The 27,827-nt window shown below is 39.7% G+C and overlaps 1 protein-coding gene across 2 annotated transcripts in view; it reads left to right on the top strand.

Moving 5' to 3' along the window:
• ZDHHC15 (zinc finger DHHC-type palmitoyltransferase 15) overlaps window positions 1-27,827 on the top strand; it is a 224,416-nt gene that overhangs the window by 109,440 nt on the left and 87,149 nt on the right. For both annotated transcript variants that reach the window (XM_004380170.2, XM_023734698.1), the window contains exon 4: window positions 1,698-1,818. In XM_004380170.2, the coding sequence (XP_004380227.1) occupies window positions 1,698-1,818 (121 nt within the window). The remainder of the gene's footprint in view (window positions 1-1,697; window positions 1,819-27,827) is intronic.

Genomic DNA, 27,827 nt, shown 5'->3' with positions numbered 1-27,827 from the left:
TTCATTTGATGTTCTAGGGTTTCAGGATTGTTGATTCTCTGTTTGGCTTAGTTTTTCGGATCTTTGTTGTGGAGGGACGGCGTGGTGCTTCTGCCTAGACCGCCATCTTGCCGGAGTCATAAGTGATTTTTCCAAAGTGATTTTCTAATTACTATGTGGCAGAGATGAGGTTTAAACCAAGAAATTCTGACTTAGATCCTTCTGCTTTTCACCTCTGCCTACCCTTCTGCCAACACAGAAGAAAGCTTCCCAGTCTGCATTACTATGGAAAATCTTTGGCATATCTTTTGCAAAATTAGCAAAGTGTGGTAACAAGGTCCATCCCACAAACAAACTCACTGCCATCGAGTGGATTCTCACTCATAGTGACCCTATAGGACAGAGTAGAATTGTCCTGTCTTAGTTATCTAGTGCTGCTATAACAGAAATACAAGTGGATGGCTTTAACAAACACAAGTTTATTCTCTCACAGTCTAGTAGGCTAGAAGTCTGAATTCAGGGCACCAGCTCCAGGGGAAGGCTTTCTTTCTCTCTCAGCTCTGGAGGAAGGTCTTTGTCATCAGTCTTCCCTTGGTCTAGGAGCTTCTCCACGCAGGAACCCCGGGTTCAAAGGACACGCTCTGCTCCTGGAGCTGCTTTCTTGGTGTTATGAGGTCCCTATGTCTCTCTGCTCACTTCTCTCTTTTATATCTCAAAAGAGATTGGCTTAAAACACAACCTAATCTTGTAGATTGAGTCGTGCCTCATTAACATAACTGCCTTTAATCCTGTCTCATTAACATCAGTGAGGCAGGTTTTACAACACATAAGAAAATCACATCAGATGACAAAATGCTAGACAATCACACAATACTGGGAATCATGAACTAGCCAAGTTGACAGATATTTTGGGGGGACACAATTCAATTCATGACATGCCCATCAGGTTTCCAAGGCTGTAAATCTTTATGGAAGCAGACTGCCACGTCTTTCTCCCTAACAAACTAAAAATTACTGAAATAGTAATAATGTCTAAATTTCTACTCATTTGCAAGATTAGAATATACAGACAATGTTACAAGCAGTCACATCCAGCTTCTCCAAGAGTATCATCAGTGTCACTTATGAACCATACTTAGCACTTAATAACAAAACATGGCTAACCAGCCACACTGTATATGATATCATATTATGGTATAAGGGAGGGGAACCAAAACCAAACCCATTGCCATCGAGTTGATTCCGACTCATAGCGACCCTATAGGACAGAGTAGATCTGACCCATAGGGTTGCCAAAGAGCAGCTGGTGGATTCAAACTGCCGACCTTTTGGTTAGCAGCCAAACTCTTAACCACTTCACCACCAGGGCTCCAAGGGAGGGGAAAGGGCACATGAATTAGAGTCAGATGACATGGGTTTGGGGACCAGCCCTGGTACTTACTAGTTGAGTGAATACAACCTTGGACAAGGTACTTAATCTCGCTAAGTGTTATTTTTCTGTTTTATGAAATAAAGATAGTACCACCAATCTCATAGACTTACGGGGATTGAGATAATTGAGATAAGTAGCCAGAGAAAATAATAAGCCAGATTGGTACCTGGGCTGCAAGGGTAGATAATTACTATTTCCATTTAAATAGTTCTTATTGTTACTGTTACTGTTAATCTTTTCTGTGAAACTTGGAAAATAAAGTTTTGTCTGTTACTTCTGCTTCCAGTTTCACTTGTCTTATACAGACAAGGAGCGCTATGAAAATGAAGAGAGACCTGAGGTACAGAAGCAGATGCTTGTTGAAATGGCCAAGAAGCTACCAGTTTACACAAGAACCGGGAGTGGAGGTTAGTTCATCCAAGGTTAGCTAGAAAAGGAGAGGCAACACAGCAAGAATGTCACAAAGGCTAAGTCATATATGTTCTCACGCTAGCCTCTTTTTCTTCTATCTTCTGAAAACCATCCTGGAGTTTTTCCCCAACATTTTATAAAAATTTCAAACTTGTATCAAAGTTGAAAGAATTGTATAAGGAACATGTGTATATACACCACTGTAGTCTACCATTAATATTTTACTATATTGCTTTATCATACTGAGATGAGCCGCGATGAAAAATGGGCTTACAGAGGGCTGTAGCTCTCAGTAATTAATTGACATTACCCAGTGGCATTTTACAAGCTTTTATTTACTTACACAGTGGTTAGGACACAGATGAATAGGGTAAGGTTCATCTTGCAGTGGTCTCCCTCAGAATTCTGTCTCAGGGTGAGCTGACACATACAGGTTCCAAGTTTACGTTGAAGGCAAAAGACTACAAGGCAAAGGGGTCTAGGGGTTTTATACCTCAAAATGCATGGGAACAGGGAAGGGGAGGAAGAGGAAGAGGCCTTTGTTCAGCTACACCTGGTCTGACCATTCTGTTGCCAAGCTTTGTTCAAATTCAGATAGCATGGCAGTCCCGTGACCGTGGCTATATGACCAGAAAAAACATTTCTTCCCCCACTAGCTACAAGATTAATTACTTTAGTACAATTAAGTAGTCATAGAGACAGAGAAAGTTACTGTGGGTTCAGAACAGGGAGGAAGGTTTCTCTGACAGGCAGAGGGGACTAGAAGAGAGAGACAGAGACTCAATTCCCACCCTCCATATCAGAGAATGCTTTGAGCCCAAGGATTCAGGTTAGGGAGCCTGGGTGGGAATATTAAAGACAGACCACTCTATCAGCATATGTATCTGTCCATATATGCATCGCTCTCTGCATCATCCATCAAGCCATCTTATTTTTTTAATTAACAACATTTTTATTAATAAATGTTAATAAAATAATTTTTCACAGCTGCACTGAATACAAATTTAACATACATTTAATAATATCCATTTTCTTCCTCTTTTATTGTGTTTTAGATGAAGGTTTACAAAACAAATTAGTTTCTCATTAAACAATTAATACACATATTGTTTTGTGACATTGGATGCCAAACCTACAATGTGTCAACACTCACCCCTTCTCGACCTTGGGGTCCCCATTTTCATTCGTCCAGCTTTCCTGTCCCCTCCTGCCTTCTTGTCCTTGCTGCTGGGCTGGTGTGCCCATTTTGTCTCGGATACGTGGTTGAGCTACATTTATTATTGTTTGTTTTATGGGCCTGTCTGATCTTTGGCTGAAGGGTGAACCTCAGGAGTGACTTCAGTACTGAGTGAAAGGGTGTCCAGGGGCATACTCTCAGGGTTTCTCCAATTTCTGTCAGACCGGTAAGTCTGGTTTTTTATTGTGAGTTAGAATATTGTTCTGCATTTTTCTCCAAACTTGTCCGGTACCCTCTATTGTGATCCCTCTCAGAGCAGTTGGTGGTGGTAGCCTGGCACCATCTAGTTGTGCTCGACTCAGTCTAACGCAGGCTGTGGTAGTTGTGGTCCATTAGTCCTTTGGATTAATCTTTCCCTTGTGTCTTTAGTTGTCTTCATTATCCCTTGCTCCAGACGGGTAGACCAGTGGAGTATCTCAGATGGCCGCTCACAAGCTTTTAAGACCTCAGATGCTACTCACCAAAGTAGGATGTAGAACATTTTCTTTATAAACTATGTTACTCCAATTGAGCTAGATGTCCCCCAAGACCATGGTCCCCAGCCCACAGCCCAGTAATTCGATCCCTATGGGAGTTTGGACATGTCTATGAAGCTTCCATGACCTTGCCTTGGTCAAGTTGTGCTGACTTCCCCAGAATTGTATACTGTCTTACCCTTCACCAAAGTTGCCACTTATCTACTGTCTACTTAGTGTTTTTCCCTCCCTGCCCCTCTTCTCCCTAAGCCCTTAACCTTTACCCTCGAGTTGATTCTGACCCATAGCGACCCTGTAGGACAGAGTAGAACTGCGCCATAGGGTTTCCAAGGAGCGGCTGGTGGATTTGAACTGTCGACCTCTTGGGTAGCATCCTGAGCTCTTAACCACTGTGACAGCAGGGCTCTCCTCCCTTCCCTAGTAACCATCAAAGATTGTTTCTTTCTGTGCATAAACCTTTTCATGACTTTTTATAATACTGGTCTCATACAGTATTTGCACTTTTATGATTCTCTTAATTCACTCAGCATAATGCCCTCCAGATTCATCCATCTTGTGAGATGTTTCCCAGATTCATCATTGTTCTTTATTGTTGCATAGTATTCCCTTACGTGTATGTACCATAATTTGTTTATCCATTTATCCATTGATGGGAACTAAGGTTTCCATCTTTTTGCTGTTGTGAATAATGCTGAAGTGAACATGGATGTGCATATGTCTATTCATATGAAGGCTCTTATTTCTATAGGATATATTCCAAGGAGTAGGATTGCTGGATCATATAGTATTTCTATTTCTAGCTTTTTAAGGAAGCGCCATATCATCTTCCAAAATGATTGGACCACTTTACATTCCTACCACCAGTGCATAAGAGTTCCAATCTCCCCACAGCCTCCCCAACATTTGTTATTTTCTGTTTTTTTTTATTCGTGCCAGTAATGTCTGGGTGAGATGGTATCTCACTGTAGTTTTGATTTGAATTTCTCTAATGGCTAATGCTTGTGAGCATTTCCTCATGTGTCTGTTAGCTGCCTGAATGTTTTCTTTGGTGAAGTGTTTGTTCATATCCTTTGCCCATTTTTTAATTGAATTATTCGTCTTTTTGTTGTAGAGGTTGTCTTAGTTGTCTAGTGCTGCTATAACAGAAACACCACAAGTGGATGGTTTTGATGAAGAGAAGTTTATTTCCTCACAGTCAAAGTAGGCTAACAGTCCAAATTCAGGGTGTCAGCTCCAGGGGAAGGCTTTTTCTCTCTGTCGGCCTTCTCTTCAGCGCTCCCCCGGACTAGGAGCTTCTCGGCGTAGGGACCCCTGTCCAAAGGATGTGCTCTGCTCCTGGCACTTCTTTCTTGATGGTATGAGGTCCCCCTGTCTCACTGCTCACTTCTGTCTTTTATATCTCAAGAGATTGCCTCAGGACACAATCCAGTCTTGTAGATCAGGTCCTGCGTTACTAACACAACTGCCACCCAACCTCCCTCATTAACATCATAGAAGCAGGTTTACAACATATAGGAAAACCACACAATACCAGGAATCATGGCCCAGCCAAACTGATACATATTTTGGGGGACATAATTCAATCCATGACAGAGGTGTTGAATTTTCTAATAGATTTTAGAGATTAGACCTTTGTTGGATATATCATAGCCAAAACTTTTTTCCCAGTCTGTAGGTTCTCTTTTAGTGAAGTCTTTTGATGAGCATAAGTGTTTGATTTTTAGGAGCTCCCAGTTATCTAGCTTATCTTCTGGCATTTGTGTATTGTCACTTATGGTTTGTATCCTTCTTCTACTGTGTATTAGGACCTTTAGCATTGACCTTGTTTTTTCTTCTATGAGCTTTATAGTTTGGGGTTTTATATTTAGGGCTTTGATCCATTTTGAATTAGTTGTTGCGTATGATATGAGGTATGGGTCCTGTTTCATTTTTTTTGCAGATAGACATCCAGTTTTGCCAGCACTATTTGTTAAAAAGACTGTCTTTTCCCTATTTAGTGGATTTGGGCCTTTCTCGAAGATCAGGTGACTGTAGGTGGGTGGATTTACATCTGGGTTCTCGATTCTGTTCCATTGGTCAGTGTGTCTGTCGTTGTACCAGTGCGGGGTGTTTTGACTACCGTAGCTGTAGAGTAGTGTTCTGAGGTCAGGTAGTGTGAGGCATCCTACTTTATTCTTCTTCAATAGTGCTTTACTTATACAGGGCCTCTTTCCTTTCCATATAAAGTTAATGATTAGTTTTTCCATCTCATTAAAGAATTCTGTTTATATTTGGATTGAGATTGCATCATATTTTTAGATTACTTTGGGTAGAACTGAAGTTTTCACAATATTGAATCTACCTATTCATGAGCTTGGTATGTTTTTCCATTTATATTGGTCTTTTTTGGGTTTTTGCAGTAGTGTTTTGTAGTTTTCTTTATATAGGTCTTTCACGTCCACGGTTAGCTTTATTCCTAAGTATTTTATTATTTTAGGGGCTATTATAAATGGTAATGCTTTCCTGATTTCCTTTTTATAGTTCTATTTATTGATGTATAGGAATTAAACTGATTTTTGTATGTTTACCTTGTATCCTGCTACTCTGCTGATTCCTTCTTTTAGTTCCAGTAGTTTTCAAGTGGAGTCTTTAGGGTTCTCTATGTATAGTATATCATCTGCGAATAGGCATAGTTTTACTTCTTCCTTACCAGTTTGGATGCTCTTTATTTCTTTTCTTGTCTTATTGCTCTAGCTAGGACTTCCAGCACAATGTTAAATAGGAGTGGTGATAAAGGACATCCTTGTCTTGTTCCTGTTCTCAGGGGGAATATTTTCAGCTTCTCTCCATTGAGAATGATGTTGGCTGTTGGTTTTGTATAGATGCCCTTTATTATGTTGAGGAATTTCCCTTCTATTCCTTTTTTATTGAGAGTTTTTATCAGGAATGGATGTTGGCCTTTTTGAATGCCTTTTCTGCGTCGATTTAAATGATCGTGTGATTCTTTTCTTTTGTCCTATTTATGTGGAGGATTACGTTGACTGATTTTCTAATGTTGAATCATCCTTGCGTACCTGATATGAATCACACTTGGTTGTGATATTTTTTTTTTGTGAGGTGATGCTGAATTTATTGGTTAGAATTTTGTTGAGAAATTTTGCATCTATATTCATGAGACATAGGTTTGTAATTTTCTTTTTTTGTAATATCTTTGCCTGGTTTTGGTATCAGGATTATGCTGGCTTCATAGAATCAATTTAGAAGTATTCCTTCCTTCTCTATGATCTGAAATAGTTTGAATAGTACTGGTGTGAGCTCTTATTTGAATGTTTGGTAGAGTTTTTCAGTGAATTCATCAGGTCCAGGGCTGTTTTTTGTTGGGATTTTTTTTTATTATTATTATCTTTTCAGTATCTTGTTTTGTTATGGACCTGTTCAGATTTTTGACCTCAGTTTGTGTTAGTTTAGGTAGGTAGGTAATGTATTCCTAGAAATTTGTCCATTTCCTCTGGTTTTTCAAATTTGTTAGACTATAGTTTTTCATAGTACTCTGTTATGATTCTTTTTATTTCAGTTTGGTCTGTTGTAATGTCCCCCATTTCATTTCTGTTTTTGTTTTTGTTTTTTTTTTTTGCTTATTTACTTCCTCTCCTGTTTTTCTTTTGTGAGTTTGGCCAATGGTTTGTCGATTTTGTTGATTCTTTCAAAGAACCAACTTTTAGTTTTGTTGATTCTTTCTATCTTTCTATTCTCTGTTTTACTTATTTCTGCTCTGATCTTTATTATTTCCTTTCTTCTGGAGGCTGTGGGTTTCTTTTGCTGTTCTCTTCCTTTTTTTTAATTTCTCATACAAAAATCTATATACATATTGTTTTGTGACATTAGTTGCAATCCCTACAATGTGACAGCACACTGTCCCTTTCCACCGTGTGTTCCCTGTGTCCATTCAACCAGTTCCTGTCCCTTCCTGCCTTCTCATCCTGCCTCCAGACAGGAGCCGCCCATTTGGTCTCATGTATCTCATTGAACTAAGAAGAAGCACACTCCTCACATGTATTATTTTTTGTTTTATACTCCTGTCTAGTATTTGTCTGAAGAGTGGGCTTCTGGAATGGTTTTAGTTCTGGATTAACAGAGCATCCAGGGGCCACAGTTTTGAGGGTTCCTCCAGTCTCTGTCAGACCATTAAGTCTGGTCTTTTTATGTGAATTTGAGTTCTGCTCCACACTTTTCTCCTGCTCTGTCTGGAAGTCTCTGTTTTGTTCCCTGTCAGGGTGGTCATTGGTGGTAGCCAGGCACCATCTAGTTCTTCTTGTCTCAAACTGGTGGAGTCTCTGGTTTATGTGGTCCTTTAGTCTCTTGGGCTGATATTTTCCTTGTGTCTTTGGTTTTCTTCATTCTCCTTTGCTTCTAGTGGGATGGGACCAATTGATGCATCTTAGATGGCTGATCGCAAGCTTTTAAGACCCCAGACGCCACTCACCAAAGTGGGATGCAGAACATTTTCTTAATAAACTTTGTTATGCCAGTTGACCTAGATGCCCCCTGAAACTATGGTCTCCAGGCCCCAGCCCCAGCTACTCTGTCCCTCAAAATGTTTGGCTGTGTCCAGGAAACTTCTTAGCTTTTGCTTTGGTCCAGTTGTGCTGACTTCCCCTGTATTGTGTGATGCCTTCCCTTCACTGAAGTTGATCCTTGTCTAGTTTCTAGTTAGTGAATTCCCATACCCTCCCCTCCCCACCCTCATAACGATCAAAGAATACTTTTTTCTGTGTTTAAACCTTTTCTTGAGTTCTTATAATAGTTGTCTTATACAATATTTGTCGCTTTGTGATTGACTAATTTCACTCAGCATAATGCCCTCCAGATGCATCAATGTTGTGACATGTTTTGCAGATTCATCATTGTTGTTTATTGTTGCGCGGTACTTTATCTTCCTGGGGGCTATTGTAAATGGTATTGATTTGGTGATTTCCTTTTCGAAGTTCTCTTTGTTGGTGTAGAGGAATCCAACTGATTTTGTATGTTTATCTTGTATCCTAATACTTTGCTGAAATCTTCTATTAGTTCCAGTAGTGTTCTTGTGAATACTTCTGGGTTTTCTGTGTATAAGATCATATCATCTGCAAATAGGGATACTTTTACATCTTTCTTACCATTTTGGATGCCCTTTATTTCTTTTCCTTGCCTTATTGCTCTGGCTAGGACCTCCAGCACAATGTTGAATAAGAGTGGTGATAAAGGGCATCCGTGTCCAATTCATGTTCTCAAGGGGAATGCTTTCAGTCTCTCTTCATTTAGAATGATGTTGGCTCTTGGCTTTGCATAAATACCTTTTATTAGGTCGAGGAATTTCCCTTCTATTCCTATTTTGCTGAGAGTTTTTGTCAGAATGCGTGTTCAACTTTGTCAAATACCTTTTCTACATCAATTGATCAGATCATACGCTTCTTATCTTTTGTTTTACTTATGTGATGGATTACATTGATTGATTTTCTAATGTTGAACCATCCGTGCATACCTGGTATAAATCCCACTTGGTCATGATGTATTTTTTTTTTTTTTTGATATGCTGTTGAATTCTGTTGGCTAGAATTTTGTTGAGGATTTTTGCATCAATGTTCATGAGGGATATTGGTCTGTAATTTTCTTTTTTTGTGATGTCTTTATCAGGCTTTTGTATCAGGGTTACGCTGGCTTCATAGATTGAGTTCAGGAGTATTCCTTCCTTTTCTGTGCTCTGAAATACCTTTAGTAGTAGTGGTGTTAATTGTTCTCTGAATGTTTGGTAGAATTCTCCAGTGAAGCCATCCGGGCCTTGGCTTTTTATTGTTGGGTTTTTTTTTTTTTTATTACTTCTTCAGTTTCTTCTCTTGTTACGGATTTGTTTTGTTTCTCTACCTCAGTTTCAGTTAGTTTAGGTAGGTAGTGTGTTTCTAGAAATTTGTCTGTTTCCTCTAGGTTTTCAAATTTGTTGGAGTACAGTTTTTTATAGTTTTCTGTTATGATCCTTTTTATTTCCGTTGGGTCTGTTGTGATATCGCCCTTCTGATTTCTTATTCAGGTTATTTGCTTCCTCTCCTGTTTTTCTTTTGTCAGTTTGCCCAATGGTTTGTTGATTTTGTTGATCTCTTCAGAGAAGCCACTTCTTGTCTTATTGACTCTTTGAATTGTTTTTCTATTCTCCATTTCATTTATGTCTGCTCTAATGTTTATTATTTCCTTTCTTCTGGTGACTTAGAACTTCTTTTGCTATTCTCCTTGTATTTATTCGAGTTGTAGGGTTAATGTTTTGATTTTAGCCCTTTCTTTCTTTGGGATGTGTGCATTTATTGCTATAAATTGACCTCTAAGTACTGCTTTTGTTGTTTCCCAAATATTATTGTAAGATGTGTTTTCCTTCTCATTTGATTCTATGAATTTCTTCATTCCATCACTGATTTCTTCTATAACCCAGTAGTTTTTGAGCAAGGTGTTGTTCAGTTTCCATGTATTTTTTTTCCTTGCTTTTTCTATTGTTGATTTCTACTTCTATGGCATTGTGGTCACAAAATGTGCTTTGTAATATTTCGATGTTTTGGATTCTGTTAAGGCATTCTTTGTGGCCTAAAATGTGGTCTGTTCTGGAGAATTTTCTGTGTGTGTTGGAAAAGAATGTATACTAGGCTGCTCTTGGGTGGAGAGATCTGTATATGTCTATGAGGTCAAGTTGATTGATTTCGGCATTTAGATTTCCCATATTGTTATTGAGGTTTTTTTTCCTAGATGTTCTGTCCTTCACTGAAAGTGGTGTGTTAAAGTCTCCTACTATTATTGTGGAGCTGTCTATTTCTCTTTTCAATGCTGTTAGAATTTGTTTTATTTGGATCATTGTCATTGAGTGCTTATATTGTGGTTGTGTCCTCATGGTGTGTTGACACTTTAATCATTATATAGTGTCCTACCTTATCCTTTGTGGTGGATTTTACTTTAAAGTTTATTTTGCCACAGATTAATATTGCCACTCCTGCTCTTTTTTGGTTGTTTTTTTCCTGATATATTTTTTCAACCTTTGAGTTTTAGTTCGTTTGTGTCTTTGAGTCTAAGGTGTCTCTTGTAGGCAGCATATAGATGGATCATGTTTTTTGCCCATCCTGCCACTCACTGTCTCTTTTTTGGTGCGTTTAGGCCATTTACATTCAGTGTAATTACTGTTAGGTATGAGTTTACTGCTGTCATTTTGATGTATTTGTGTGTGTGTGTGTGTTGTTGACAGTTTCTTTGTTCCACTAAATTTTCTATGCCGAGTCATTTTTCTTTATGTATTTTCTTTTCATCTTTTTCATTATTGTTGATTTTCTGTTTGCTGAGTCTTCTTTTTCTTTTTTCTTTTGATCTGTAGGTTTGTTAGCTTCCTTTGTGGTTAGTTTAAAATTTACGTTTATTTTTCTAAGTTTAAACCTATCTTTTATTACTTGACACCGCCTTAACTTCCTCTCCATGTGGAAATTCTATTATTTATTCCCTCTTTTTTGTTTTGACATTATCATCGTTTACATATTGACGTCTCTTGTTCCCTATTTTCAGTCTTTTAGCTTTGACTTGTTTTTGCAACTTACCTGTAGTGGTTGATAACTGGTTAATTTCTCCTGTGTTCTAGTCTTGGTTGCTGTCTGTTATTGTTGGTTCTCTAACCAGAGGACTCCCTTTAATATTTCTTATTATTTTGGTTTGGTTTTCACAAATTCCTTTAACTTCTGTTTGTCTGAATATGACCTAATTTTGCCATCAAACTTGAGAGACAGTTTTGCTAGATATATAATTCTTGGCTGGCAATTTTTTTCCTTCAAGGTTTTATATATGTCATCCCATTGCCTTATTGCCTGCATGTTTACTGCTGAGTAGTCAGAGCTTAGTCTTATTGGTTCTCCTTTGTAGGTGACTTCGTTTATCCCTAGACACTCTCAAGATTCTGTGTTTGTCATTGGTTTTGGCCAGTTTGATTACGATATGTCTTTGTGACTTTCTTTTGGGTTCTATCCTGTATTGGGGTCATTGAGCTTCTTGGATAAGTATCTTCTCATCTTTCATGATATCAGGGAAGTTTTCTGCCAGCAAATCTTGAACAATTTTCTTTGTGTTTTCTGTTATTCCCCGCTGTTCTGGTACTCCAATGACTCGTAGGTTTTTCCTCTTGATAGTGTCCCACATAATTCTAAGACCTTCTTTTTTTTAAATTCTTTTTTCTGATTTTTCCTCAAATAAATTGGTGTCAGGGTATTTATCTTCAATCTCACTAATTCTGACTTCCATTGTCTCAATTCTGCTCCTGTGACCCTCTGTCAAGTTGTATAATTCTGAAATTTTATTATTAATCTTTTGGATTTCTAGTTGCTGTCTCTCTGTGGTTTCTAGCAGCCTGTTAAATTTGTCGTTCTGGTCTTGTATTGTTTTCCTGAATTCCTCTGCTCCTTTGTGTGTTCCTTGGCTTGGTTTGAGTTTTGCCTGATCTCCTTCCTGATCTCTTGGAGAGCTCTGTATATTAGTCTTTTGAATTCTAACTCAAGTAATTCCATGACCTTATCTTCCTCCAGAAGGTTTTCTAGTTCTTTATTTTGGTCGCTTGCTGGAGCCACCTTAACCTGCATCTTTATGTGATTTGATATTGATCATTGTCTCCAAGCCATCAATAAGTTATTGTATTTATTTATTGTATGTTTGTTTACTGTGTCCTAGCTTTTTGTTTTGTTTTGTTTTGATATGCCCAAGTAGGCTGGGCATGTGAGCTACTTTGGTTATTGGCATCTTTGAAGCTCTCATGCCCTGTCTCCGTGTCGTTAGAGCAGATATTCAGTGTGTGAGCCTAAGAGTCTGTTCACTTTTATTGTGCAAGTGTGCCAGAGGTGTCCAGGTTATCGGTTACCGAGTGTGTGGTGCAGACTCTCACCTACAGTCCTAGACAGGCAAGGCTACATAGGGGTGTTCACAGCAGGCACAAGTATCTGGCTGTTGTAGCAGGCTATGTGCTGAGCAAGGCAAGGGGCTGAGGGCTGCCCCTGGGTTCTTGGGTGGAGAGCATGTCTCTGTTCCCTAGAGTGCATAGTAGGTGGGGTATTGCAGCCGGTCCTTGGCATCCAGTGCTGTTGGCTGGAGGGACTGGGAGGTACCACTTATTCTCAGACCCCTGTCGTGGGTGGCTAGATGGGGTGGGTGATACCACCAGCCCTCAGACCCCTGATGCAGGTACATGAGGTCCCTGCTTAATGGGTAGTGCATTGTCAGATGTCACAAATCTGCAGCACCCTCTTGGCTGCTGCAGTTGAAAATGGGCCTCAGGTGTGTGCTCTATTGTTTTATACTAATGAGGGCATGCGGTGATGAATCGGTTCACACAAGTCTAGGCTGTGCTCTATTGTTTTATACTAATGAGGGCATGCGGTGATGAATCGGTTCACACAAGTCTAGGCAGGGGTGAAGTGTGCTACAAGTCTGTGAATCCCTTATGCCAGTGGCTAGACAAAAGGGCAGCACTGAGTTCCTGGTTTAGGGGCCTTGGCATTTTTTAAAGCATCGAGACTGGTGTGGGTGCACATAGCCCTGAGTTCCCAGCTTAGGGGGCATGGCAGTTGGTGAATACTGCCAGACTGGTGTCAGAATGGAGCAGGGTGGGAGGTGGGTGAGGGGAAGGAAGCGCTTCTCCGCTGTGAATGTCCTGGAGGGGGAGGGGTTATTTTGCCTCTACATGGTATTAGATGCTGGCAGTTAACATTCCCAGGTCCAGCACCACTTCCACCCGTCTCCAGAGGCTTGTGCAGACATGCTGCTGCCCGGCCTCTCCCGATGTGGTGAGACGCCTCCCAAATGCTACTGCTCACCTCAGCCCTCATGTGCCGGGCAACCCAGCGAACAGGGTGCTGGCAACCTCATGACTGGCACTTCTTTGCAGCTTTTTAATGGTCTCTTCTTCTCCTTACAGCTCAGTCAGACTCTTCAGCTTTGTCTTTGATGATGAGGGCTCCTAGATTGTCATATACAGTCGATTCACTTGTTTTCTCAGGCATTTGTTGTAAGAAGGATGACAGGAAGCATGTGACTATTCCGCTATCTTGGCCCCCCACCTGCTGTTCCCTTTCTGTTTGTTCGAGTTGTATAGCTAATGTTTTGATTCTGTCCCTTCCATCTTTTTTATTTTTTAAATTTTTTTATAACACTGATTTTTTTTGTATTGTACTTCAGATGAAGGTTTACAGAACAAATAGTTTCTCATTAAACAGTCAGTACACATATTGTTTTATGATGTTGGTTAACAACCCCACAACATGTCAACATTCTCCCTCCTCGACCTGGGAGGAGTTTTTTTCTGGTGAAAATATACATAGCCAAAATCACACCATTTCAAAAGTTTCTACATGTACAATTCAGTGACATCGATTACATTCTTCCAGTTGTGCTGCTATTCTCACTATCCTTTTCCAAATTATACCATCACCATTATCTTCAACTCACTGCCCCCTAGGCTTCCCATCAAACCTTTAGAGTTGCTGTCAATTTGATCTCACACAGATAATTCTTTTTTTTGTACCTTAGATGAAGGTTTACAGAACAAATAGTTTCTTCTTTTTTGATGTGTGCATCTATTGCTATAAATTGACCTCTGAGCACTGCCTTTGCTGTGTCCCAAAGGTTTTGGTATGATGTATTTTCTTTCTCATTTGATTCTAGGAATTTTTTTATTCCATCTTTGATTTCTGCTATTATACAGTAGTTTTTAAGCAAGGTGTTATTCATTTTCCATACATCTGATTTTTTTCCTTGTTCTTCCTGTTATTAATTTCTGTTTTTATGGCATTGTGATCAGAGAGATGCTTTGTATTATCTCAGTATTTTGGATTTTGTTTAGGGTTGCTTTGTGGCCGAAGATGTGGTCTATTCTGGAGAACATTCCTTGTACGTTGTAAAAGAATGTGTACTTTGCTGATGTTGGGTGGAATGTTGTATATATGTATATGAGGTCAAGTTGGTTTATTGTGGCCTTTAGATCTTCCATATCTTTGTTGAGTTTCTTTCCAGATGGTCTGTCCTTTACCGAGAGTGCTACATTCAAGTCTCTATTATTGTAGAACTGTCACTTTGTCTTTTCAGTGCTATTAGTTTGTTTCATAAATTTTGGAGCCCTGTCATTGGGTGTGTAGATATTTATTATGGCTATATCCTCGTGGAGAATTATCCCTTTAATCATTATATTAATGTCCTTCCTTGTCTTTTATGGTGGATTTTGTTTTAAAGTCTATTTTAGCTGAGATTAGAATTGCCACTTCTGCTCTTTTTTGGTTAGTTTGCTTGATGTATTTTTTTCCATCCGTTGATTTTTAATATACTTATGTATTTGTTTCTAAAGTGTGTCTCTTGTAGACAGTATATTGATGGGTCCTGATTTTTTTATCCATTCTGTCACTCTCTCTATGGGTGCATTTAAGCCTTTTACATTCAGTGTGATTATTGATAGGTGTAAGTTTATTGCTGTCATTTTGTAGTACTTTTTTGTGTGTGGTACTGATGTTTTCTTTGTTCCTCTTACTCTCCTGTGCTGAATTCCTTTTGTTTGTGGATTTTTTGTTTGTGTGTTTCTTTTGTTTTAGTCGATTTTGTTTTTATTGAGACTTTATGCTTTTCTTCTTTATTTTGATGGATAGTTTTGTTAACTTTCTTTGTGGTTACCTTGAAATTTTCCCCTATCTTCCTTAGTTTAAACCAGTCTTTTAGTACTTGATATCATCTTGGCTTCCTCTCCATTTGAAAGTTCTATACCTACACCATTTATTCCCTTTTTTATTGTTCTGACTTTGTCATTTACAGATTGACCTCTCTGGTTTCCTGTTGTAAATCTTTTACTTTTGTTTTGTCCTTGAGAATTCATTACCCACGTTGGTATCTGGCTTATGCTGTCCTGTATCCTAGATTCTGGTTGTTGTCTGATGTTGTTGGTTCTTTAACCAAAGGCCTCCCTTTAATAGTTCTTGTAAGTTTGGTTTGGTTTTTACACATTCCCTTAATTTCTGTTTATCTGGAAATGTCCTAATTTCACCATCATATTTGACAAGAGTTTTGCAGGATATGTTATTCTTGGTTGGTAATTTTTTTTTTCAAGGTTTTATATATGTTATCCCATTGCCTTCTTGTCTGCATGGTGTCTGCCAAGTAATCAGAGCTTAGTCTTATTTTTTCCGCTTTGTATGTGACTTTTTGCTTTTCTCGAGCTGCTCATAAGATTCTTTCTTTGTCTTTGGTTTTGGTGAGTGTGGTTATATGTCTTGGTGATTTTATTTGGTGTCTATCCTATATGGGGTTCGTTGAACTTCTTGGATGGTCGACTTTTTGTCTTTCATGATGTAAGTGAAGTTTTCTGTCGGCAAATCTTCAATGATCCTGTTTTTTTTTTCATTTTCTGCCTCTGTGCTGGAACTCCAATCACACACGAATTTTTACTTTTGATTTTATCCCACACTGTTCACAGGGTTTCTTCATTTTTATTCATTCTTTTCTCTGATTTTTCCTCAAACAACGTGGTATCTAAGGTTTTGTCTTTGATTCACAGATCCTGCCTTCCATTGTTTCAAATTTGCTCCTAAAACGTTCTATTGCACTGTCCACTTCTGATATCTTTTTGTTTATCTTTTGGGTTTTTTAACTGCTGTTTTTGTATGATTTCTAATTGTTTATTTATTTTGACATTTTGTTCCTGTATTATTGTTCTGAATTGTACCTTTGCTTTGTCTGTATTTTCCATGATTTTGTCTATTTTTTCCTTATTTTTTTCCTGCATTTTCCTTCATCTCTTTCCTGATTCCTTGCAGATCCTTGAACATTAGACTTTTGAATTCCCTGTCAGGTAGTTCCAGTGCCTTTTCTTCTACTGGAAAGTTATCTAGTGTTTTATTTTGGATGCTTTCTGGAGCCATCCTGTCCATTTGTAAAATATGTTTTGATATTGTCTGCTGTCTCCGGGACATTCAGGAATTATTTTCTTCATTTATTGATTGTAGATTTCTTTAATCCTACTTTTTTGTTTTATTTGGTTATGTCTGGGCAGGTGGGCTGGGCGTGTTTTGTTGCTTGCTTGTCTGTGGGCAGGATACTTCTCACCACCTTGTGCAGGTTGGCAGTGCTGGTTGCTCAGCTATGGTGCAACAGGGCAGTTCCAGCAGGGTGGAGTGGCGCTGATGGGTCTTTTGTGGCACAAATTTGGGCCAACAGGGCCAAGCTGGGGTACAGTTTGGGGCAGGGTCCGGGGTTCTGGGGGACTGCACTACTGCCACTCGGGAGCATGGTTCTCAGTGCATGCTGCAGATAGGCAGGAGGGAAGGGAAAGGATGTGATGTGCAGAGCTAAGTGGATGAGAGAAAGAAGAGAGAGAAACAGAAGCAAAATAAAATGAAGGAAATTGTAAAAAATGTAAATAAAATGGCACAGCAGCAGGATTCAGTGGGTGGGAGCGGGGTGGACCTGGGGATGCCACGTGCTGGTGGCACTGTATCTGAACAGTGCAGCTCACCTGTCAAGAATGGGCGTGTGCAGTGCTTGGGGCCAGGTGGGCAGGAGAAAGGAAAGGAAAGAAGAACAAAAAAAAAACAAAAAACAAAAACAACAACAAAAATAAATATGGTGCTGAGGACCAGCTCTTTGGGGTGGGGCGGAATTGGGGTGGCAGCGAGCTGATGTCTCTCTCGCTGGGCAGCACGACACAGCCCATCAAGAAGTGGCAGAGTCAGCACAGGGCCTAGATGGGAGGGAGAAGGAAAAGGGGGGAGGAGAAAGATAAAGAAATATAAAAAATATGGTGCTGAGAAATCCGGCCTGTAGACCTGGGGAGTCTGTGTGCCAGAGGCTGTCTAGCCCCGCAGTGTAGCACAGCCCGTCAAGGCGGGGGTGGGCATGGGGCTAGGTGAGTGGGACAAAGGAAAGGAAGGAAGGGAGAGAGAGAGAAGAAACAGCACCAACAACAACCAAAAGAAAGAAAGAAACAAAAACAAACAAAAAATGGCACTGAGGGAGCCCGTAGGTGACGGCGGTGCAGACCTGGGAAGCCATGTACCACTAGCTCTGTAGCTGAGTGGTTCAGCACTGCCCTTCAAGAAGGGACAAGGGAGTTGCACATGGTTAGGTAGGTGGGAGAAAGTAAAGGAAGGGAGAGAGAGAGAGAAGAAACAGAAAAAAAAGAACAAAGCAACCAAAATAAAAAAATATGGCACTAAGGTAGCTGCCAGTGGTGGTAGTACAGACCCAAGGAGGCCATGTGTCGGTGTCTCTGTAGTCGACTGGTGGGTAAGGCCCTTCGAGAAGGAGCAGGGACAGCACATAGTGCTAGGTGGGCAGGAGACAGGAAAGGAATGAAGGGAGAGAGAAAGAAGAAACAAACAAAACAAAAAAACAAACAAAAAACATGGCACTGAGGGAGCCAGCCAGTGGGGCTGGCATGGACCCAAGGAGGCTGTGTGCTGGTGGCTTTCTAGCCAAGCAGTGCAGCATGGCCCATCAAGAAGGAGCGGGGATGGCACACAGGGCTAGGTGGACGGGAAAAAGGAAAGGAAGGAAGGGAAAGAGGGAAAAGAAACAAAAAACAAATGAACAAAAATATCACACTAAAAGAGCTGGGCATTCGGGATGGCATGGATATGGGGAAGTCATGTGCCAGTGGCTCTCTGTCAAGTGGTGGAACACTGCCCATCGAGAAGGGGCAAGGCAGCACACAAGGCTAGGTGGCCAGGAGAAAGGAAAGGAAGGGAGAGAGAGAGAGAAGAAATTGAAAAAATAGTGCTGAGGGACCTAGCTGGTGGGGGCAGCACAGAACTGGGGAGGCCGGGTTGGTGGCTCTCTAGTGAAGGTGTGTGGCACAGTCTATAAAGAAGGGATGGATACGGCACACGGGGCTGGCTGGGTGGGAGAAAGGAAAGGAAGGGAGAGAGAGAGAAGAAACCAAAAAAAAAGCCAAAAAAAAAATGGTGCTGATGGAGCCTTCCAGTGGGGGCAGGGCAGACCAGGGTGGAAACGAGCTGATATCTCTCCGGCCAAGTGACTGTGTCCCGTTGGAAAGTGGCAGAGGCCTCGTAGGGGGAAGAAGGGTGGGGGATGGGAAAACGTGTATCCCTGGTTACCGGGTGCTCTGTCTCCTGTTGGGAGCTCCATGAACTTGCCTTCCCATACTCCCTGTCAGCGTTCCTTGGTGGCTGTATTCCAAGATGGCGAATCCATGCCATGTTAGCTGGTAGGGGACCTCCACTCCTTAGCTCTTGTTCTCTGTATTCTGTCAATTTCTTCTTCCATTTAGTGCTTGATTGAGTTCTTTATACCTTTGATGCTTGGGGTTCCAGGGTTGATGTTTGTATCTGTTTTGCTTAGTTTTTCGGGACTTTGCTGCAGAGGTAAGGTGCTTCTGTCTATAGTGTCATATTGACTCCACCTCTCCACCATCTTATTTTTGATGCATTTTGAAGTAAATAACAAACAATAGTATACACCATCCTAAGTACTTCAGCATGCATATGAAGAGTTCAGATGCCAGTGATAGGATAATATCCATACGTCTATAAGGAAGACCAGTTAATACCACTATTATTCAAATTTATGCACAAACCACTAAGGCCAAAGATGAAGAAATTGAAGATTTTCACCAAATTCTGCAGTCTGAAATTGATCACGCAATCAAGATGCATCGATAATTACTGGTGACCGGAATACAAAAGTTGGAAACAAAGAAGGATTGCTAGTTAGTAAATATGGCCTTGGTGATAGAAACAACACTGGAGATCGCATGATAGAATTTTGTAAGACTAACAACTTCTTCATTGGAAATACCTTTTTTCATCTACATAAATGGCAACTATACACGTGGACCAAGCCAGATGGAATACACAGGAATCAAATCGACTACATTCGTGGAAAGAGACAATGGAAAAACTCAATATCATCAGTCAGAACAAGGCCAGGGGCCAACTATGGAACAGATCATCAGTTGCTCATATGCAGGTTCGAGTTAAAGTTGAAGAAAATTAGAACAAGTCCACGAGAGCCAAAGTACGACCTTGAGTATATCCCACTTGAATTTAGAGACCATCTCAAGAATAGACTTGACGCATTGAGCACTAATGACTGAAGACCAGAGGAGTTGTGGAATGACATCAAGGACATCATACATGAAGAAAGAAAGGTGTCATTATAAAGACAGGAAAGAAAGAAAAGACCAAAATGTATGTCAGAAGAGGCTTTGAAAGTTGCTCTTGAATGTAGAGTAACTAAAGCTAAAGGAAGAAATGATGAAGTAAAAGAGCTGAATGGAAGATTTCAAAGGGCAGCTCGAGGAGACAAAGTATTACAATGATATGTACAAAGACCCTGGAGATAGAAAAGGGAAGAATATGGTCGGCATTTCTGAAGCTGAAAGAACTGAAGAAAAAATTTCAAGCCTCGAGTTGCAATACTGAAGGATTCTACAGGGAAAATACTAAACAACAGAAAAAGCATCAAAAGAAGATGGAAGGAATACACAGAGTCACTGTACTGAAACGAATTGGTCGACATTCATCCATTTCAGGAGGTAGCATATGATCAAGAACCGATGGTACTGAAGGAAGAAGTCCAAGCTGCACTGAAGGCATTGGCAAAAAACAAGGCTTCAGGAATTGATGGAATACCAGTTGAGATGTTTCAACAAATGGATGCAGTGATGGAAATGCTCATTCATCTATGCCAAGAAATTTGGAAAACAGCTACCTGTCCTACCAACTGGAAGAGATCCATATTTGTACCCTTTCTAAAGAAAGGTAATCAAACTGAATGCAGAAATTGTCAAACAATATCATTAATATCAAAATTAATAAAATTTTGATGAAGATCATTCAAAAATGGTTGCAGCAGTACATTGACAGGGAACTGTCTGAAATTCAAGCTAGATTCGGAAGAGGACGTGGAATGAGGCGTATCATTGCTGATGTCAGATGTATCATGGCTGAAAGCAGAGAAAACCAGAAATATGTTTACCTGCATTTTATTGACTATGCAAAGGCATTCGACTCTGTGGATCATAACAAATTATGAGTAACATTGCGAAGAATGGGAATTCCAGAACACTTAATTGTGCTCATGAGGAACCTGCACTTAGACCAAGAAGCAGTTGTTTGAACAGAACAAGGGCATACTGCGTGGTTTAAAGTCAGGAAAGGTGAGTGTCAGGGTTGTTTCCTTTCACTATACTTATTCAATCTGTGTGCTGAGCAAATAATCCGAGAAGCTGGACTATATGAAGAAGAATGTGGCATCAGGATTGGAGGAAAACTCTTTAACAACCTGTGATATGCAGATAACACAACCTTGCTTGCTGAAAGTGAAGAGAACTTGAATCACTTACTGATGAAGATCAAAGACCACAGCCTTCACTATGCATTACATCTCAACATAAAGAAAACAAAAATCCTAACAACTGGGCCAATAAGCAACATCATGATAAATGGAGAAAAGACTGAAGTTGTCAAGGATTTTATTTTACTTGGATCTACAATCAATGCCCATGAAACAGCACTCAAGAAATCATTTGCATTTGGCAAATCTGCTGCTAAAGATCTCTTTAATATTTTACAGCCTTGTAGGCTGAGCCAACATGGTGCTATAGACAGAAGCACCATGAAGTCCCTCTGCAGCAAAGACCTGGAAAACTAAGTAAAACACACACAAATGTCAGTCCTGGAACCCTAAGCATCAAATGAAAGAATAAAGAACAGATCAAGCACTTAGTGGAATAAGAAACTGACAGGGAACAGAGAACGAGGAGAGCTATGGAGTGGAAGTCCGCTACCAGCTAATGTGGCTGGATTCGCCATCTTGGACTACAGCCACCAAAGAACACGATCAGGGAGTATGGGAAGGCAACTTCACGGATGTCCCAGCAGGAGATGGAGCACCTGGTTACCAGGGATACATGCTTTCCCACTCCCCACCTTTCTTCCCACTATGAGGCCTCTGCTGTTTTCCAACTGGCCACAGTTGCTCGGCTGGCGAGACACCAGCTCACTGACGCCCAGATTTGCCATCTTGGGCCTCAGCCACCAAGAACTGTGCACAGGGAGTCCAAGAAGGAACTCCACAGAGCTCCCAGCAGGAGACAAAGCACCTGATAACCAGGGATACACGCTTTCCCACGCCCTACCCTTCTTCCCTCTACACAGCCTCTGCAGCTTTCCAATGGGCCACGGTTGCTCAGCCAGAGAGACACTGGCTCACTGTCACAGAGGTTCGCCTTGCCCCCATCTGCCGGCCTCTTCAGCGTCATTTTGATTTTTGGTTTGTACTTTTGTGTGTTTGTTTTTTAATTATTTTTTGTTTTTCTTGTTGCTTCTCTCTCTCTCCCTTTCTTCCTTTCTTTTCTCCCGCACAGCTAACCCTGTGTGCAATCTCCTCCCCTTCTTGACGGGCTGTAATTTTTGGTTCATTTGCTTTGTTCTTTGTGTTTTGTTTATTTGTTGGCTTTTGTTATTTTTTTCTTTTTGTTGTTGTTGGTTCTCTTTCTCCCTTCCTTCCATTCCTTTCTCCCACCCAGCTAGTCCTGTGTGGAATCCACTCCCCTTATTGATGGGCTGTGATTTTTTTGGTTTGCTTTTTTTTTCTATTTTTCTATTTCTTCTCTCTCTCCTTTCCTTTCTCCCACCCACCCAGCCCTATGCACCTTCCCTGCCCCTTCTGGAGACGCCATACTGCATGGCTCAGTTGGAGACTCACTGTGCTCGGCCTCCCCAGGTCTGCGCTGCCGCCACTGACGGGCTTCCTGAGCACCATTTTATTAACTTACTTATTTATTGTTTTTAGTTTTTTTTTATTGTTTCTTCTCTCTCCCTTCCTTCCTTTTGTTTCTCCCATTGACCCAGCGACATGTGTCACCCCCAACTTCTCGGCAGGCTGTGCTGTACCACTTGGCTAGAGACCCACTGGCACATGGCCTCCCCAGTTTGTGCTGCCCCCTCAATGCCATATTTTTTTTTTTTGCTTTATCTTTCCCCTTCTCCTTTGCCTTCTCCCTCTCACGTAGGCCCTACACTGCCTCCAGCCCCTCCTGATGGGCCATGCCATGCCTCCTGGCAAGAGAGACATCAGCTCGCCACCACCGCAGTTCAGCCCCACCCCCAATGGCCGGCTCCCCCACCACACTTTTTTCGTTATTGTTTTTATTTCTTCTTATTATATATTTTTTTATTTGTTTGTTACTTCTCTCTCTTTCCCTTTCCTTTCCATTCTCCTGTCCACCTAGCCCCATGTTCCAACCACACCCCTTCTCAACAGGCTGAGCCACAGCACTTGGCTAGAGAGCCACAGCACTTGGCTAGAGAGCCACCAGCACACAGCCTCTCTGGATCTGCCCCACCCCCACCCAGCAAATCCTACCACACCACCATTTATTTTTTATAATTATTTTTTTAACTTCATTTTTTGCTTTTTTTGCTTTTGTTCCTCTCCTTTCTCTTCTTTCACCAACCCACGTAGCTCTGCACAGAACATTCTCTCCTTTCCCACCTGCCTATCTGCACCATGCACCAAGAGCCACACCCCAGACCCCGCCTGCACTGCCCCCCAGTTGGTGCTGCAAACTACCCATCCCCACCCCTCCACCCTCACTAAACTCTCCCTGCTACACCATAACTGAGTGACTGGCACTGCCCATCTGCACAAGGTGTTGAGAAATATCATGCACACAGGCGAGCAAGCAACAAAACACACCCACCCCACCTGCTCAGATATAACCAAATAAAACCAAAAAGAAGGCCAAAACAATCAAATCTACAGTCAATAAACAAAGAAAATAATTCCTGAATTTCCCAGAGACAGCAGACAATATAAAAACATATAAAAAACAGGAGAGATTGGCTCCAGAAAGTATCCAAAATAAAACACTAGATGACCTTCTGCTACAATAAAAGGTACTGGAGCTACCTGATAGGGAATTCAAATCTCTCATATTCAGGGTTCTCCAACAGATTAAGAAAAATGCAGACAAAAATAAGGAAAAAATACAAGAAATCATAGAAAAGACAGAGAAAACAATGGAAAAATTCAGGAAAATAATACAGGAACCAAATGTCAAAATAAATAAATAAATAGAAATCATACAAAAAAGCAATTAGAAATTCAAAAGATAAACAACAGGATTTCAGAAATAGTGCAATAGAAACTTTTAGGAGCAAATTTGAAAAAATGGTAGACAGGATGAGCGAAATTGAAAACAAATCCTTGGATACCACTTTGTTTGAGGAAAAATCAGGGAAAAGAATGAAGAAAAAATGAAACCCTGAGAATTATGTGGGATACAATCAATAGCAAAAATTTGTATATGATTGTAGTTTCAGAACGGGGAGAGAACAGAAAAAACAGAGAGGATCATTGAAGATTTGCTGACAGAAAACTTCACTAATATCATGAAAGACAAAAAGCTGACCATCCAAGAAGTTCAACGAATCCTATATAGGATAGACACCAAAAGAAAAACACCAAGACATATCACAGTCACACTTGCTAAAACCAAAGACAACGAAAGAATCCTGAGAGCAGCTCAAGAAACAGTCGCATACAAAGGGGAAACAAAAAGACTAAGCTCTAATTACTCAGCAGGAACCATGCAAGCAAGAAAGCAATGGGATGACATATATAAAACCTGAACAAAAAAAGCTGCCAACAAAGAATAATGTATCCTGCAAAACTCTCATTCAAATATGGTGGTAAAATTAGGACATTTCCAGATAAACAGAAATTAAGGGACTATGTAAAAACCAAACCAAACTTACAAGAATTACTAAATGGAGTCCTTCAGTTAGAGAACCAACATCAGACAACAGCCTGAATCTAGCACATAGGACAGCATAAGCCAGATACCACCCTAGATAATGAACTCTCAAGGATAAAACAAAACTAAAAAATTTACAACAGAGAAGCAGAGAGGTCAATCTGTAAATAACAACAACATCAGATCAATAAAAGAGAATAAATGGTGTAGGTATAGAATTTTCAAATAGAGAGGAAGTTAAGGCATTATCATGTAATAAAAGACTAGTGTAAACTTAGGAAGATAGGGGTAAATTCCAAGGTAACCATAAAAGTTAACAAACCTACTCATCAAAATAAAGAAGAAAAACATGTCTCAGTTAACACAGAATCTACAAAAATGAAAGAAATAGAAAAAAATCCACAGACAAAAGGAATTCAGCACAGAAGAGTAAGAGGAACAAAGAAAACATCAGCACCGCAAAAAAGCACTACAAAATTACAGCAATAAACTCACACCTATCAATAATCACACTGAATGTAAATGACCTAAAGCACCCATAAAGAGAGTAACACAATGGATAAAAAAACAGGACACATCAATATGCTGTCTACAATAGACACACCTTAGAAACAAAGACATAAATATATTAAAAATCAAAGGATGGAAAATATATATATCAAGCAAACAGCAACCAAAAAGATTAAGAGTGGCAATACTAATCTCAGATAAAATAGACTTTAAAACAAATTCCACCATAAAAGACAAGGAAGGACATTATATAAGGATTAAAGGGACAATCCACCATGAGGACATAACCATAGTAAATTTCTACACACCCAATGACAGGGCTCCAAAGTACATAAAACAAACTCTAACAACACTGAAAAGAGAAATTCACAGTTCTACAGTAATAGTAAGAGACTTCAACACACCACTGTCAGTAAAGGACAGAATATCTAGACAGAAACTCAGCAAAGATACAGAAGATCTAAAGGCCACAATCAAACAACTTGACCTCACAGAGATATATAGAACACTCCACCCAACAGCAGCAAAGTACACATTCTTCTCCAGCACACATGGAACGTTCTCCAGAATAGATTGCATATTAGGCCACAAAGCAACCCTCAACAAATTCCAAAACACTGAGATAATAAAAAGCCTATTCTCTGATCACAATGCAATAAAAGAAGAAATTAGGAACGGGAAGAACAATGAAAATAAATCAAATACGTGGAAACTGAATAACACCTTACTTAAAAAACAGTGGGTAATAGAAGAAATCAAAGATGGAATCAAAAAATTCCAAGAATGAAAACACATCATACCAAAACCTCTGGGTCACAGCAAAGGCAGTGCTCAGAGGTCAGTTTGTAACAACAGACGCACACATCAAAAAAAGAAAGAAAGGGACAAAATCAAAACATTAGCTATACAAGTAGAACAAATAGAGAACAACAAAAGAAGCCCACAGCCATCAGAAGAAAGGAAATAATAAAGATCAGAGCAGAAATAAATGAAATAAAGAATAGAAAATCAGTAGAAAGAATCAACAATACCAAAAGTTGGTTCTTTGAAAGGATCAACAAAATTGACAAACCATTGGCTGAACTGACAAAAGAAAAACAGGAGAGGACACAAATAACCCAAATAATAAATGAAATGGGGGGCATTAAAACAGACCCAACTGAAATTAAAAAAAAAAATTGTAACAGAGAACTATAAAAAACTATACTCCAACAAATTTGAAAACACTACATACCTAAACTAACAAAAACTGAGGTTGAAAATCGGAAGAGACTCATCACAAGAGAAGAGATTTAAAATGTAATGAAATAACTAACAACAACAACAACAACAAAAAGCCCTGGCCCAGATGGCTTCACTGAAGAATTCTACTAGACATTCAGAGAAAAGCTTGCACCAGTACTGCTCAAAGTACTTTAAATCGTAGAAAAGAAAGGGAAACTTCCAGATTTATTCTATGAAGCTAGCATAACCCTGATACCAAAACCAAAGACACCACAAAAAAAGAAAATTACAGAACAATATCTCTCATGAATATAGATGCAAAAATTCTCAACAAAATTCTACCCAAAAGAATTCAGCATCATATCAAAAAAATAATACACCACAACCAAGTAGGATTCATACCAGGTATGCAAGGATGGTTCTACATTAGAAAATCAATCAACATAATCCACCACATACACAGAAAAAAAGAATCACATGATCATCTCAGTCGTCACAGAAAAGACATTCGATAATGTCCAACACCCAATCTTGAGAAAAACTCTCAAAAAAATGGGTATAGAAAGGAAATTCCTCAAATAAGGGCACCTATATAAAACAAACAGCCAACATCATTCTTAATGGAGAGAGGCTGAAAAAATTTCCCCTAAGAACAGGAAGGAGACAAGGATGCCCTTTATCAGCACCCCTATTTAACATTGTGCTGGAAGTCATAGCTAGAGCAATAAGACAAGAAAAAGAAATAAAGGGCATCCAAATTGGTAAGGAAGAAATAAAATTATCCCTATTTGCAGATGATATGATACTATACATAGAGAACCCAAAGGACTTCACAAGAAAATGACTGGAACTAATAGAAACATTGAGCAGAATATCTTGTTACAAGATAAACATACAAATATCAGTTGGATTCCTATACACCAATAAAGAGAACTACAAAAAGGAAATCAGAAAAGCAATACCATTTATAATAACCCCTAAAAAATAAAATAATTAAGAATAAATCTAATCAGGGACGTAAAAGACCTATACAAAGAAAACTACAAAACACTACTGCAAGAAACCAAAAAAGACCAACATAAATGGAAAAACATAGCATGCTCATGGATAGGTAGACTCAACATTGTGAAAATGTCAGTTCTACCCAAAGCAATCTACAAATCAAGGTAATCACGAACCAAATACCAACAGCATTCTTTAATGAAATGGAAAAAGTAATCATTAACTTTATATGGAAAGGAAATAGGCCCCAGATAAGTAAAGCGCTATTGAAGAACTAGAATAAAGTAGGAGGACTCACACTACTTGACCTCAGAACCTACTATACAGCTGTAGTAGTCAAAAGAGCCTGGTACTGGTACAATGACAGACACATTGACCAATGCAACAGAATCAAGAACCGAGATGTAAATCCATCCACCTCTGGTTACCTGATCTTCAACAAAGGCCCAAAGTCCATTAAATAGGGAAAAGACACTTTTTTTTAAAATTTTATTCTACTTCAGGTGAAGGCTTACAGAACACACAGTTTCTCATGAAACACTAGTACACATGTTGTTTTATGACGTTGGTTAACAACCCCACAACATATTAACCCTCTAATTTCTCAACCTTTTTTTTTTTTTGGTGAAAATACACATAGCCAAAGATACACCGTTTCAAAAATTTCCACATGCACAGTTCAGCGACATTGACTACGCTCTTCCAATTGTGCTGTTATTCTCACTTAAGATGAAGGCTTACAGAACAAAATAGCTTCTCATTTAACAGTTACTACAAATG

The sequence above is a fragment of the Trichechus manatus genome, unplaced genomic scaffold (genome assembly GCF_000243295.1).
Source record: "Trichechus manatus latirostris isolate Lorelei unplaced genomic scaffold, TriManLat1.0 scaffold00070, whole genome shotgun sequence".
Lineage (NCBI taxonomy): Eukaryota > Metazoa > Chordata > Mammalia > Sirenia > Trichechidae > Trichechus > Trichechus manatus.
Note: the sequence above shows the minus strand (reverse complement) of the source record. Positions and strands in the feature narration are given on the sequence as shown.